This window comes from Thalassophryne amazonica, chromosome 5 (assembly GCF_902500255.1).
Source record: "Thalassophryne amazonica chromosome 5, fThaAma1.1, whole genome shotgun sequence".
Lineage (NCBI taxonomy): Eukaryota > Metazoa > Chordata > Actinopteri > Batrachoidiformes > Batrachoididae > Thalassophryne > Thalassophryne amazonica.
The window spans coordinates 66,584,306-66,599,835 of NC_047107.1; the positions used below are offsets into that span (position 1 = coordinate 66,584,306).

At 40.8% G+C, this 15,530-nt stretch overlaps 1 protein-coding gene across 1 annotated transcript in view; it reads left to right on the forward strand.

Moving 5' to 3' along the window:
- ccser1 (coiled-coil serine-rich protein 1) overlaps positions 1-15,530 on the forward strand; it is a 592,747-nt gene that overhangs the window by 350,881 nt on the left and 226,336 nt on the right. Inside the window, exon 9 of the mRNA XM_034170482.1 lies at positions 11,772-11,849. Coding sequence (XP_034026373.1) covers positions 11,772-11,849 — 78 coding nt within the window. The remainder of the gene's footprint in view (positions 1-11,771; positions 11,850-15,530) is intronic.

Consider the following 15,530-nt stretch of genomic DNA (forward strand, 5'->3'; position numbering starts at 1 on the left):
AAAGTTCATGTGGGTGTTGGAGGTCATCTCATTGAGGTCATATGAACAGGAACATACCATGTCCCTCCTTTGATTTTGGGGGAGTAAATTAGAAAAGACACACACATCCAAGATGTATAAAAAAAGTTGTGCTGGATCAAAAAAGACACAGATATCAAAACAAATAATCCACACAACCAGAATGCTCCTGTGCAAAAAGCTTTATTAAGATACAGAAAGCAGTAGTGACCTTTCAGGCACTGCCCTTCTTCAGACATAATTAGTGCAGTGCCACACCTGCACATGTACTGAAACTGATTACTGATTGCCATCACCTGACCCGATGAGAAAATAAAAAGATAAAAAAATCTTATGGTTATCTTAACTTTAAGAATAAAAAACAAACATCAGGTGTAAACCATCATATAGTATTATGTTATCTGGATATTGATCATATCGTATCTCTTGAAGCGATGCAATAAGCACCACAGCCAAAAATACCTACAATGATAAAACCACAATTATAAAAAAATATATATATGCAAATATAAATATATACATACATATATACATACAAATACATAAATATATAAATGGAAATATATAAGTAGACACACGTGGCAAAATCAAGTTCATAATGCAAGGATATCATAAAAAGGGTCTTGAATCAAAATCCTCATTTAAACCCCTGGGGGAAAGTGTATTTGTGTTTGTCAGGTGATGGCAGTCAGCTTCAGTACATATGCAGGTGTACCACTGAACTAATTATGTCTGAAAAAGGGCAGTGCCTGAAACGTCACTACCGCTTTCTGTATCTTAATAAAGCTTTTTTCACGGGAGCGTTCAGGTTGTGCAGATTTTTTGTTTTGATGTCTGCCTCCTTTGATTTTGGACACTGTGTGGCTGAGTTGGCCATGGTGTGTGTGTGTGTGTGTGTGTGTGTGTGTGTGTGTGTGTGTGTGTGTGTGTGTGTGTGTGTGTGTGTGTGTGTGTGTGTGTGTGCGCGCATGTGTGCATGCACTTCTTACATCCATGGCTTCTGTTGGTTTGCGTCTGATCGAAACACACATCAATAAAATTTCTATGAGGCTTATTCTAATGTAGCCCTTTAAAACTTTTACCAACAATGCAGCATTCAGTCATTTTTGGCTTTGATTAATTATAGAGGTTGGCTGTGATAAGATGTAATTTTAGATGTTGAATAGAATGACAGTCACAGCATGTTGATTTTTATTATTATTATTATTTATTTATTTTTTTTAGTTCAGTCCAAATCTCTTCAAGGTATTTCTGCTGCTCTCTGTGTTGGCGGTACAATAAAGTTCACCATCATCTGGAAGAAAGTACTTTACTGAGAAAATCTCTAATTAAAACCACATGTTTGCCTGAACAGAGTTTCAGGTGATTTTATTTTAGATATTTATCTTCAACCATGGTACCATTGAATTGAAGTGGGTGTGTGGAGGTCCTCTACCCTTATCTGGTACTTCACTAATGCACTTGTAGAGGCTGCAACACTCCAGCAAATAGACATGTAAACTGGGGAAGGCAGCAGTTAATGGATAAGGCAATACTAGTTTCTTAGGAATTATGATCACCATAAGATAAGATCAAATCAACTTTATTTATCCCAAAGGATCAATGGTGCAGCTTGTGGCTGTCATCTGTTATGTTTCTGTCACACTATGATGGATTGAATGAACATATCACTAATGTATATGAAATTTTGATATCCGTTTGTGTCCTTTTCTCTGTACAAGTTCTTTTTTCATTTATTAAATACGTTCATTGTTGGCTGATACCTGGTGAGTCTGTCGGAAAGGTTTGTGCATGCTCAAAACTTTGAGTGTACATGAGAGCTTTCCCGGTGGTTGCACATTGCACAGTGTTTACTGTTTTGTCCTGTAATTGTTTGTTACTTCTATGATACTCATGCGTGCATGTCCTGTGGTTATCCAGTGCTTCAGGCTAGGCTTCTCATTGGCTGAAGCTCCAGCGCGGAGTGTGAATTCAGCACAAGCTGAGAGAGGACAGTTCCTGATGCAGCAACATGCAGCATGGTTGTTCATTTAGCCAAGGCCAAGCTGAAGATAAAAACAGTGTGGCTGTGTGCATTTTTATCTTGCACCCAGCAGATTCTTTTGGCAAGAAGGCGCTGCAGAGAAAGAAGGTTGTTTGCTGTTCTCGGTGTTGCAGCCACACTGAATGCCAACAGTGAAAAGACACTGTCAGTGCATATGACGTCATGATCCTCGAGCTCACTGGATTCTATCCACATTTGCTTGCAGACCTCGGATTATCCCGCTGAAATCCAGTGCGCATATATGTCTTGAAACTGGGAAAATCATTCTGCTGAATTCAGCTCTTTGTGTTGCCAATGGAAGTGTTATATCATCTGTCCATCAGAGCCCCAAATCCACCAGAGACCAACAAATTAAGCAATGTTATTCACTTGACAAATGATTTCAGTCTGTTACTAATCACTTTACTCGATCTGCCATTATGTGACAATACCTTTAGGTGAGTAGCTTTTAAAAAAAAAAACTTCCTCAAAGATGCTTTTACTGTTTGCCTTCAATGCAGGTTGCATTTACTGGAAAAAAGTTAATGTCAAATTTCATCAGAAAGAAAGCGTTGATTCTTTTTATTAAAGTTTTCTCTTTGATACTGTTCCTTCATAATGTGTTTGCGTATTTTCTTATTATTTTCAGTCATTGTGAAATGGAGCAAAGCCTGTTCACTCTCAACAGGTGTGTGTCATGCAGAAAATATAGATTAATTTTGATACACCTCTTCATTGATTTTTAAGTCTTGCCTCTCTGCTCTAATGCTGCATTCACATGTTGAAATTGGTCAATGACCAACTTGGAGAATAAATTTAAATCCAGTTTGTCCTTACAGCTGCAGCAAGCAGAAAACATCATACAAAGTTAATTTTAGACCAGACACGTGGTGTGGTTTGACTTGTTCATGGTCAGTGGTTGCCGAAGGTCTTTTTCTTTTTTTTTCTTTTTTTTTGGTCCTCACTGAAAGCATAGAATGTTCAATGTTCTATCTGATGCATCAGGTCATCTGAATCCTGACTGCAGGATAGCTGTCAATCATATACGTACAGGATACATTTTTAAGTTTCTGAATTTATATTTGAATTAAGGAGTAATGTCAAACTACATTAAAGGGGTCATTTAGAGCAGTGATTCTCAACCGGGGTGCCGCGGCACCCTAGGGTGCCGTGATCGATCGTCAGGGGTGCCGTGGGTATTTTTCATATTCGCGATTATTTTTCATATTCGCGTATTCGCGATTACCGTGAATTATTTATTTTATCCACAAAGCATAAAACGACTCAGAATCTGACGTCATTGTGCTGCAGCCTCGCTCTCGTCTTAAGGCGGGACAATAACAAGGAGGCTGACGGCCGATTAAAACAGTGCCGTCTCCTTCAAAAGCCGTCTAAAATGCGGAGCTGTCGGTGTGTGTGTCTGTGCCTGTGTGTGCACGCGCGCGGAGTTAACAGGCTGCAGACTGCGAGGGAGGGGAGGGGGGGGGGGGGGGTGAGGGAGGGGAGGGGAGGGGGTGGGTGAGGGAGATTCCTGAATGCAGGCGCGACACGTTCAGTGCGCAGCGAGCGCGGAGCAGAGAGAGGATTTTAAATGGAGTGAACATGTTAACAAAACGAAAACGTGAAGCTTTTACTTCTCTCTGAACTTTCTCTAAAGGTGTGATTCTGCCGTTACCGTCCTGTTCACACCATGTGCGCGTCGTATGCTGAATTTATGAGATCATGAGATGAAATAAACGGTCAAATATCTTTAAAAACATATTTAAAAAATGAGAATATATGAATGAACTGAGATACACACACAAAAAAAACAATGTTCAGACGCACAGATCACAAAAAGCAGGTGAGAACTCTGAACTTTAACAGCTGTTATTTTTTTGTATTTTTTGTATTTATTTGTTCAGTCTTGAGCTTAATGTAGTGTTTAAGCACAAAACGTGACTGATGAGGAGAAACAATTTCAGAAATGCAACAGAAACAACCACAAATCAGAAAAAGTTGGGACTGTATGTAAAATGAAGATAAAAATAAAAATGTTGCACCATTCCCAGTTTCTCCACTTACAGAAGCCAAACGTTCTTCCAGAGTTGTGTAATTATACTACAATAGTAGAATATAAAGAAGGGGAAAAAAAGAAAAAAAATAGACAATATATTCGTCAATCGCAATTATTTGTCTGACAATTAATCGTCTCCAGAAATTTCTAATCGTGACAGCCCTACTTGAGATCAGAGCGCAAAATGCTTGAGGATTTTCAAAATGCGATGTTTTCTGTATCAATTTTCTATTGCGATAATTGGGTTTTGCGCAAAACCAGAGGTAAGAGCATTATAATATTATTTTAGTTGGTGGTGTGCCGCAGGATTTTGTAAATATAAAAAGGGTTCCGCGACTCAAAAAAGGTTGAAAAACACTGATTTAGAGGACAATGTAGCAGCTATATGGTTCCCTGTAGTGTCTCTCTGACTGTCCTTCAGCTAGATGGCTCCCCATAGTTTAAGACCATCATGCTCAGCCCCAGGCCATCTTTGTCCTCCTCTCCACTTTATCACTTCTCTTTTCTTGTCCCCTTTTCCTCATGTTCCATCCTCATTTTTCCCTCTTATTATGCCCCTGATTTCATGTGTCCTTGAGGTAATGATTGTTTTTAATTTCTTTCATTCTTCTGTATCACTGTCACTGGATTTTTTCCCATCCTCTTCTTTTTTGTCCCTATGTGTCATTCTCAATTTTATTTTAGCAACCGAACTAATGACACCTGAAAATGTCTGGAGCTCAGAGATATTTCTTATATATTTTTTCCCGCTCTGTGAGTGAGTGTAAAACTTCACTTCCGCTGGCAGCTTACTGTTGCTTCTTTCACAGACCAGCTATGGTCCAATGCAGGAATCTCCAACACGTCACTAGCAAGCTACCGGTAGCTCGCAGCCCCTTTAGAAGTAGCTTGCCAAAGAGTTTGTGAATTCTACATAAATTTGAAAAATTGATTGGTTACTCGATAAATTTTCTTTAGATTTATATCCTATTAAATTCACATGTAACCCCCCCCGCCCTTCTTACACAAATCAATCAAACAGTTGAGCTGCTGTCAATGAGTCAGGGTTGGATTAACGTTTGTCCACTCAATGCTGGTGAGGGAACAGTCCTGTCGGACACGTGCTTCATGTCCTTCTCTTGCCCGATGTGGCAAGTTAATTTTCACCCGCATTCAGAATGAAATCTGCTTAAAAAGCAACATATTTCAGTGACGTTCATAGGGCGGCAGAAGCATTTTTATGATTCAGGGTTCGCGTTAGTCCTGAAGTGAAATCAACAAGGCTGGACAACATCTATTATATGTACTACGTCCCCCTGGATGTGCAGCTCCGAGTAACATACTTATGCTTTCTTCTTCTTGTGAAATCTGTGCGCCTCCTCTGGCTTTATAAAAACATGACAAAACAAAACTAACGCTGTGCTTTTTTCCCCATATACACCTAAAGTCTGTTTCTGAGGTACACAAGATACACACACGGATAAAACATTCTTGTCAGTCAAATAACACTTTCCACATAGTTAAAGAAGTTTATCTGTGTGTGGAGAGAGTAAAGGTCCCCTTTTGAATACATTTTTAATACATTTTGCACATATTTTTACTACTGCTACTACCACTAATGATAATAATGTATTTTAACAAGTAAAACATTCATCCAGGGCAGCCCGGTGGATTAGTGGTTAGCACTGTTGCCTCACAGCGAGAAGGTCGTGGGTTCAGTTCCCGCGGCCTTTCTGTGTGGAGTTTGCATGTTCTCCCCGTGTTTGTGTGGGTTTCCTCCAGGTGCTCCGGTTTCCTCCCACATCCAAAGACATGCGGGTTAGGTGGATTGGAATCTTTAAAATTGTCCGTAGGTGTGTGTGTGTGGGTGTGTCTGTGTTTGTTTGTCTATTTGTGGCCCTGCGACAGACTGGCGTCCTGTCCTGGGTGTACCCCGCCTCGCGCTCTGTGGCTGCTGGGATAGGCTCCAGCCCCCCGCGACCCTTAATTGGACTAAGCGGTAGAAGATGAATGAATGAATGAATGAATGAATGAACATTCAACCAGTATTACACTGAGTATCCAAGTTTTTACTCCTATAATTCTGTGCTGAGTGGACTATTTAAAAGCTGGTTTACTTAACTTTGAAAAAAATAAAACCGAAAGGAGTAGCTTTTTTGTGAGACACTAGAAAAAAATGCATACATAAATGCAAAATGCACATGGGAGCGAATTCAATATGTTTGTGATGTTTTAATGCAGAATGTAAGATATGATCACCAACAATTTGTAAATGTTCCGGCAAAACAAGCACAGTGAACTTGTTTGGGTTAAAATAAGGTCTGAAAATAAATGTTCCAAAACATGAGTAGCTCTCGCCCATTTTCATTTTGTAAAAGTAGCTCTCAGAGGAAAAAAGGTTGGAGACCCCTGGTCTAAAGGTAAATATCCATTTGTTGAGGTTCCTGGGACTGACCATTACCATCACGCCCTGGCAGAGGAGGGCAAAGGTTCTGCAGCCACCCTGTCTGTGTTGATGTACAGAAGAGACCAACAACTTTAACAGTAGACACTTCAAAGTGCATCTCTTTTTTTAATTTCTATTTTGAATGTCAGTTCTTTTCATTATAATCAAATAATGTGCTGATTTTTTTAAATAAGACAGTGGTGTGCTGAAAAATGGGTGTATGTATTTAATTACATTTCACTTTTATTTTGTGGCTCCTGTAAACAACCTGGGCCCATATCTGCAAACAACTCAAAGTCCTCTCAAAGAGCTCCTAACTTACCCTAAAATTTCCTGGCAAGGAATCTTAGTCTAAGAGTTAGCCAGCAGGTGTCTGAGAGGGACTCTGAGGAAGGAGGGGACAGAACTCCCATCTTTGTGAGGAGGCAGGGTTGACCCCGTTGCTAGGTATGACGCTGTCCTCTTCAAGCTGTGATTGGTTGTCACGGAAAGGGGTGGAGAAATAAAAAACAAATCCGCTCTGCCCTCCTAGTCATAAATGGACAGTGAAATCAACCAAACATTTAAACTGAACTGCATTAAGATGTGTAATCGTGAGGATAACATTGTTATGATGATGAAACTCTGCAAAATTAAATGAATTGTTGCACAGCTTGAAAATGTTTGAACGTACCTCATTCACGTGCCGATTATCTATTAAAAGTGTGCGCGTGTTTATTTAGTACGTTCATTTTAAGTACAAAATACAGTTGTAAATATGTTCAAAATACATGCATGACACAAGAAAGTGAAAACACTTATTTCCATTGTGGTCCATTTAAAATCAAATGACAACATAGAAGTAATAATGAAAGAAAGTAATATTAATAATACAGATACTACTACTACTAAGAAAAATAACAATAATATTAACATTGTGAATATGTTAACAAGAACCTAAACAATTCATAAGTACATTAAGACAGTAAATTATCATAAAATAATTACGTAGATCAAGTGGGCAGTGTGTTACTGACTTACTGTCATTCAACATATGGAGAATATCTCTGCTTCCTTTCTGTCTTCTGCCATTTTCTCTGCTTAAGACACTCTTAGGCTTCTTAAATGTCCTCCTCCCTACTCTTACCAGTTTGGTACCTTAGGAGCTCTCTTAAGGCCTAAGGTGCTTTGCAGACAAATTTCATCTTACTGAGGGAAAATTCTAAGAAATGTCTAAGAATTCAAGGAATTCTAAGATTTTTCTTAGAATAACATCATTAAGAGCTACTTTTAGCCTTAGGATGCTTCATGGATATAGGCTGTGAACTCGAGTCAACTTCAGTGTCAGGGTTTTTATCCCACAACAAAATGAAGTCATAAAATATGCATGTAAACATCACAGATAAATCTGCAGCATCCAAGTCTCCAGTGCTCAAAATCCAGAATGTTTCAATTGCCATATTTCTTGAACTGCAAATATTGCTCAAACTATATTTTGGTAAAATTTTAAATAGAAAAAAGATGATAAGCCTGCAGACAGACAGCAGACGAGAGAACTATGTAGCATCAGTGGTTTACAGAGTTAGTATCTGTTCTCTGATTCCTCTGTGACTGCATTGTTGGCCACCAGTCACCCTAGTTGTACCTGGGTACCAGCCTTGGCTGGGGAAGTAACCTGCGATGGACTGGAGTTCTGTCCAGGGGGAGTTGTAGACTCTCATCTACTTCACACTACAGCAACAGTAACAAAGGTCCTCAGGGCGTATATATGAATCACTTCTTACTCACGCATTGTTGGCCTGGTGGTGGCTGGGCCCATGAAGACAACGTTCATCACTGTCATGCTTTGTCACGTCATAGAATCTCTTGTGAACACCAAGTGTTTCTAAATAGCTTCTCAACAAGACATGTTGGCAAAAAACATTTTTCAGATAATCCCTGTTTGTTTGCAGATGTTGGACAGTAAATCTCACTACTGTGTGGTTGCTGCTACTGCTGCTTTGAGTTTAGAATGCTTTTATTGTGAAGCAGATTTAGAAAAAAAAACAGATATGACGACGTTACACATTTCATTTAATGTCTACAGCCACTGAAATGGGTGGAGTTGTCCACAGTCACTCTCCGTTAAAATTTTCCAGTTTTAAAGTGTAATTTCTGAAAATGTTTGCCCATATTGTTCAAGCCTGCACAATGGCATGGTCACGCTGTTTATTTATGTTGAAGGTTCTTGGTCATTCATGGACACCATGTCTAGAAGATTTGTTGGCAGCTAATACAATTGTTTCAATTTATTTTCATTTCTATAGCGCCAAATCACAACAGAGTTTCCTGAAGGTGCGTCACACAAGTGAAGTCTAACCTTACTAATCCCAGAGCAGCATTGGTAAGGAAAAACTCTCTCTGAGGAAGAAACCTCAAGCAGACCAGACTCAAATGGGTGACCCTCTGCTTGGACCATGCTACAGACACAAATTACAGAACAATTAACAAAACAAATATACAGAAAATTCTGTTGGTGCACAGGACAGGAGGGTCTACAGCACAAATACCACATCCATCTCTGGATGGAGCTGCACTTTAAACAGAGAGAAAAAAAAACAATCAGGCATCAGAAAGACAAGAAATACAGTATAATTTGTCAGCATTAAACAACAAGAAAACAGGAAATACTAAGCCACTAGCCCTGAGCTTCACGAAAAGACCCAGAATTTAGTTAAAGTTGAGGCTGCAGCATGCTCCGTTTCCTAATAAAATTAATTAAAAGAGTAAAAAGCGTAGAACTATACTATGCCAGTATGCGAGCCATACAAAAGGGAAAATAAGCGCGTGTTAAGTCTTGATTTGAAAGTCTCTACAGAATCTGACTGTTTTATTGATGCAGGGAGATCATTCCACAGAACAGGGGCACGATAAGAGAAAGCTCTATGACCCGCAGACTTCTTATTCACCCTAGGGACACAAGTAGTCCTGCAAGCTGAGAATGCAAAGCCTGGGCCGGTACGTAAGGTTTAATTAGGTCATCTAGGTAGGGAGGTGCCAGTCCATGAACAATTTTATAGACTAGTAGCAAAACCTTAAAATCTGATCTCACAGGGGCAGGAAGTCAGTGAAGGGATGCCAAAATGGGTGTAAGGGCCCTGTCCCACTGGCGTCTAGGAGGATTTGCGCATGAAATGAGGAGACAAAAGCTCAGCGTCCCCAACAAAGGTGGTCGGAAATGACAAATGTCCCGGGGTGGATCAGCGAATACATGAGGAAGAAAAGCGGATATAACAGGGAACAGAAGCGAAGGCGACCGCGGAGGCGCCCCCATGAGGGGCACAGCGGCCGTGATGCACTCGCTTCATCCGTGCCCACTCTGTCTGCATGCACGACATACCATTTGCGACCGTGATGTGGCCGTGCTGGGCACGCGTCATATCTGTTTTGCATGCTGTCCCGGTCCACCGCCAAGCCGTGCCAACCCGTCGGTTGCGGATATCAGCGGATGACAGGGGATACGCGGTGCGTTGGTTGTGTATGTCCTGTGTATGTCTTCAGTATGTGTTCAGGCAGTGATGCGGATCTCATCCGCAGCAGGATTTTTGAGCCACTCAAAAATCCTGGCTGCGGACATGCGTGCCTCTGCGGATGATCACGGACGTGTTCGGATGGCGGCCGACTCATACAGGAATGTTACACGGTTATTGCGGTTGTTTGGCGGATGTGGGCCACTTTTGTGCGCATTCCATCCGCAAATCGTCCTAAACGCCAGTGGGACAGGGCCCTAATGGTCGAACTTTCTGCTTCCTGTCAAAAGTTTGGCTACAGCATTTTGAACCAGTTGGAGAGTCCTAATGCTGGACTGCGGTAAACCAGAAAATAGAACATTGCAGTTGTCCAATCTAGAAGAGATAAACGCATGGATCAGGGTCTCAGCATCAGCCATAGACAGGATGGGATGAATCTTTGCTATATTTCGCTGGTAGAAGAAAGCAGTCCTCATAATATTTCTAATGTGGTCAAAGGACAATGTAGGATCAAAAATTACCCCAAGGTTTCTCACTTTGTCAGTGTCATGTATGACACACGAGCCTAGGCTAAGCGTTAACTGGTCAAATTGATGCTTGTTTAGTTTAAGACATTTCATCCGTCATCCACATGTCCTCTTCAGTCCATCATTTTACATAAACAAATGGATCAGTGTGATGTTCACAAAGGTTTTATAGCTGATTGCCCTTCCTGATTCTAACTCTCACTACGTACCTAGCAGTGAGTCCACCACCAGTTTGTTCTGGTTTGCCTTCACTGAATCTGATACCTTCTTTTTTTTCATTTTCCAATACGGGCGGCAATCATTGTGTCTTTTGGTGTCTCTTTGCTCTCATTACTCAGGTTTGACTATAGCTCAGGGCGTCCTCATTAATGGAAGGAATGTTAGTATGATTCCGTATTGCTCCTTAGTGTCAAAATGAATTAAAAAAAACTGCTTGATATTGAGACAAAAATTCCCATAGATTAAAATCCTACTTTTGTGTGAAAAAATGTGTTGAAGGAAAGTTCAAGGATATAATACTTTTATAATGCTATAATGAAATGTACTATAAAATACTTCATCAGATAAATTGAGTCCTCAATTTAGAAAATTTGCCTTGATGATTGTAATTATTCAAATTGCATGACCTAATTAATGAATATTTTCAGTCCTGGTCATAAACATAAAGCATATTTTAAATGTAATTCCTTTTAGAATGATTTTCTCTCTTAAGGGTATTTGTGAAGTACGTTCAAACTATATATTGAATGGTGTCATAGAGATTATTATTTTTTTTTTGTATTTGTGTTATTCACCTCTCTCTTTCCACTGTCTGTGTTCCTGCTCTACTTCTTCAACACAGTAATGTCCCTTGACAGGACAAGGTCATAGTAAAATGCCGCATGCTTTGGGGTGCCGTTGTAGGACATCCCAAGTTTATCACAGAGTTGTAAAGAGAAGCGTGCAGTCCTGCAGCACGTACCTCATGGCAGCTTTATTGCCATCACATGTAATGGCATCATGTTGAACAAACATGCTCCTAAATGTACAACAACTGTAAACGTTATGTTATGTGCAAAAACTGTAAACGTTATGTTATGTGCAAAAACTGTAAACGTTATGTAAATGCACAGAAGTGTACAGAAGCACATTTATATGTTGTTATTGTTATTGCTCGAGTCTCTGAAAAAAACTGCTACAGTTTGCAGTGTGCAGGATAATATAGTATGATGGTTTTTCCCCACCTTATGTTTAGGATTCAGGCAGAGAGGAGGCCTTACTACAGCAGCTGAGAGAGAAAGATGATCTGATCCTCAAACTTCAGACAGAACTGGTAGGATCCAGTCACTTGTCATTACACAATATGCGCATCATGGGGTTTTGAAATAAATTAAACACAAAGGTTCTTTGAATTTTTCCCCCACATGCACAAGAACCAGTCACTCAGGTCCTGTAATTCACATTGCAAAATATCATAACCTTGAAAGAATTGCATATAAATGTTTATTGATTGGAAATTAACAAATGCGTAAATTACAAAGCAAGATTTTTTCACATTTCTGTCACATATTTGAGAATGAACTTAACATGCCTTTGGACCAGAGTGAGACATTTCAACAACACCACCATACTTATATTTGTAATTTTGTGTTTTAATTATAATTAATGCCTGTAATGATGGGGTGCATAAAGTAAGACAACCAATTTTATTGAATGTTTTTTTTTTAATAGTAGAATTTATTAATTAGTTGTTTTGACCCTACTGTTCATCACATCTCTGGGACATGTGAAGGATAAGATGGAAGGTTATTATTCTTATTAATTAATTAATTTTAGTAACACTGTAGGTACACACACACACACACACACACACACACACACACACACACACACACACACACACACACACACACACACACACACACACACACACACAAACATGAATCACTCTAAATACACATGAACAAAAAATGTATTTTTTCATCAGTGATTTAATTTCATTGGAAGCTGTGGTGTTGAATCACATTCACAAATGCTTCTGTCCACACTTTTCATCATGTGTCACCGACAAGTTTGTAATTAGTCACCTGTGCTGTTAAAGTGTTGTAATGCAGACATTAGGCCGGGCCTTGGCAGGATAATGTGGCAGTCATTATGACAGCATTGTGAGAGATGATGCCAGTCCAACCCACTGACTTGAGTCTCATTTGGCATCTGTTTTCTTGATTGCATTTTGCCAGTTACATCTTATTTCTCTCATTCTTTTTTCTCATTACATGTTTTTGCTCTCAAGACTGTAAGGACATTATTATCTGGTCAGGCAGCCACTTTCTCTCTCATTTGTTTTCGCTCTCTCTCTCTCTCTCTCTCTCTCTCTCTCTCTCTCTCTCTCTCTCTCCCTCTCCCTCTCTCTCGATCTGGCCTTTGTTAAGCATCAAGTTAAGTGTCCGTAACATGGAGCTAACACCAAGACTGAAGATATCAGTATTCATATCTCACTTACAGTGCCAGAGAACCTGAAGTGAAGCAGGAAATTCCCACCTACAGCAGCAACTTTATCAATTTTTACACAGTTTGTAAATAGCTACATCTGGTCAAGAATCTTTAATACTACATTGTCACCAGAACCTTTATTAATCATTGTGGGCACATGTCAGATATTTCGAACATTTACCCCAGCACAGTGAAAGTTCATTTCCGATTCTCTCATCACTGCGAAAAAATTACTTCTGACATCATGGAAAGGACCAGCAACACCCAAAGCTAAAATGTGGCTACAAGAGATGCCCAACAGTTTACATCATGAAAAAAAAAGATATTTGCTGTCATTGTTTCAGAACATTTGGCAACCCTGTATAGATTTCTGACAACTGGAGGCTATATGAATACTTAATATACGAGGTCTATTAGAAAAGTATCCGACCTTATTATTTTTTCAAAAACCATATGGATTTGAATCACTTGTGATTGTGTCAGCCAAGCTTGAACCTTCGTGCGCATGCGTGAGTTTTTTCACGCCTGTCGGTTGCGTCATTCACCTGTGAGCAGGCGTTGAGTGAGGAGTGGTCCACCCCTCTCATTGTTTTTTTCATTGTTTATTAATGGCTCAGAGACTGCTGCTTTGCTTGATCAAAATTTTTTCAGAAACTGTGAGGACATCAAAGTGGACACCATTCGAGAAATTCAAATGGTTTTTGGTGAAAATTTTATGGGCTTCAAAGAGATTACGGAGTGTTACTGTCGCTTTAAGGACGGCCCAGAGCGACTGGTGGTGCACTGCGCTTCGAAGCCGCCATCGACAGGCTGAGCGACCATTTCATTTCTAAACGGATGGCTGTATGGATCCGTGACCATCATGTGCAATTTCTCTGGTTATCACAAGAGCTGGACATCAACTATTTTCCGGCAGATTTCACTTTTAACAAGAGATTTTGTCATGGAAAGCCGAGTGGAGGCTTCGCGCATCACGATGGATTCGCTACTGGAACGAGACAAAACCACCTCCGTTTTGGTCTCACAGGACGGCTTTGAGATGGCGTTCAGACAGCTGTCGGTGGTTTTTCTATCGAGTGATTATCCGAGAAATTGTGGATGTGCCTGGACATGCCAGAACATGTCCTGTGAGGCTTCATCACGGCATTGCTTTGCGCCATGCGGCACTGCTGCGACGCGCGGAATTCCTCCGCACGTCTGTCTCAATGTGCCGAAAAAGTGCTGATGTCCACGTCTTTTCACAATTCCTGTGCTAGCCAGATGACATCCCGGATAAAACACAGCGTCCAGTTTGGAAATGAACGGCACATTCCACTGTTACAGGAGTTTTTGTCATGGAATGAGGAGCGGAGGGTTCGCGCGTCACGGCGGTGCTGCATGGCGCAAAGCAACGCCGTGATGAAGCCTCACAGGACATGTTCTGACATGTCCAGGCACATCCACAATTTCTTGGATAATCACTCGATGGAAAAACCACTGACAGCTGTCTGAACGCCATCTCAAAGCCGTCCTGTGAGACCAAAACGGAGGTGGTGAAGAGAGTCCGCCTCAGACGTGCTGCTGTGGTCTGAAATGACACATGCACAGATGCAAAAGGCGGACCAATTTTTAGGGGCGGACTGTTCGGTCTGCGACACAGGCTTCTTCCCACATCCAAAGACATTCAGGTTAGGCTCTGCTGCTTCACGTTCCGATGTTGGTGGGCCTGTATTATCACAGCCAATATCGCTTCGGGCCTCTCCTCAGCTTCTGTCATCTGGCTGTGGAGGTCCAACACTTTCATACGTTGCGGCAGTATAGCGACAGCATTTGGTGCCATCAGCTGTAATCCTGTATGTGCTGTGCTTACATTTTTTTTCTCAGCTTTATTCATGAAAAGTCATTCAAAATTACAACAATAAAAATAGGTTGTATGGATGTGATGCATCATTTTCATGCGAGTCTTGAGGCTGTGTCGCTGTCCAAGGGCTGAAAACTTGAAAATGCCCACTTTGGGTCTGTGCTGCATTACAGTGCTACGCTCCTGTACTCATCACCAGCGAAATAATGTCTGATAACATCTCTCTCTTTTTTTTCCAAATAAAACCCTGTGCGTCAGATTATTGGGGGGAGTCTGGTGTGAAATATAATCCTGGTGGGGCCCTCTTCTTACCTTCTCCATAGCTACATGCTGCACAATCTCTTGCTACTTGTGTGGCGTGTCATGGAGGGTCATGTGTGCTGCGTGCATACCACACATAGCGGTGGAAAGTCTTGCGGGCCACACACATAGGAAGTGTAGAATACTTGTGTAATACTTCTGAAGCACATCACATGAACGATGACTGTGCATCACTCATGCTTCTTACTGTCATCGCAAAGTCCCTACTAGCCATGCTCCTGTCTTGGTTCAGGTGTACGATGGGAGTATAGGCCCTGTACGTGCTGTATGCATGTGCACACACACAGACAGACACACACCTACAGAATGAATCTCTCCAGTAGATTTTTGGAGCCTTCAGCTTGTTGGTGCAGAATCAGA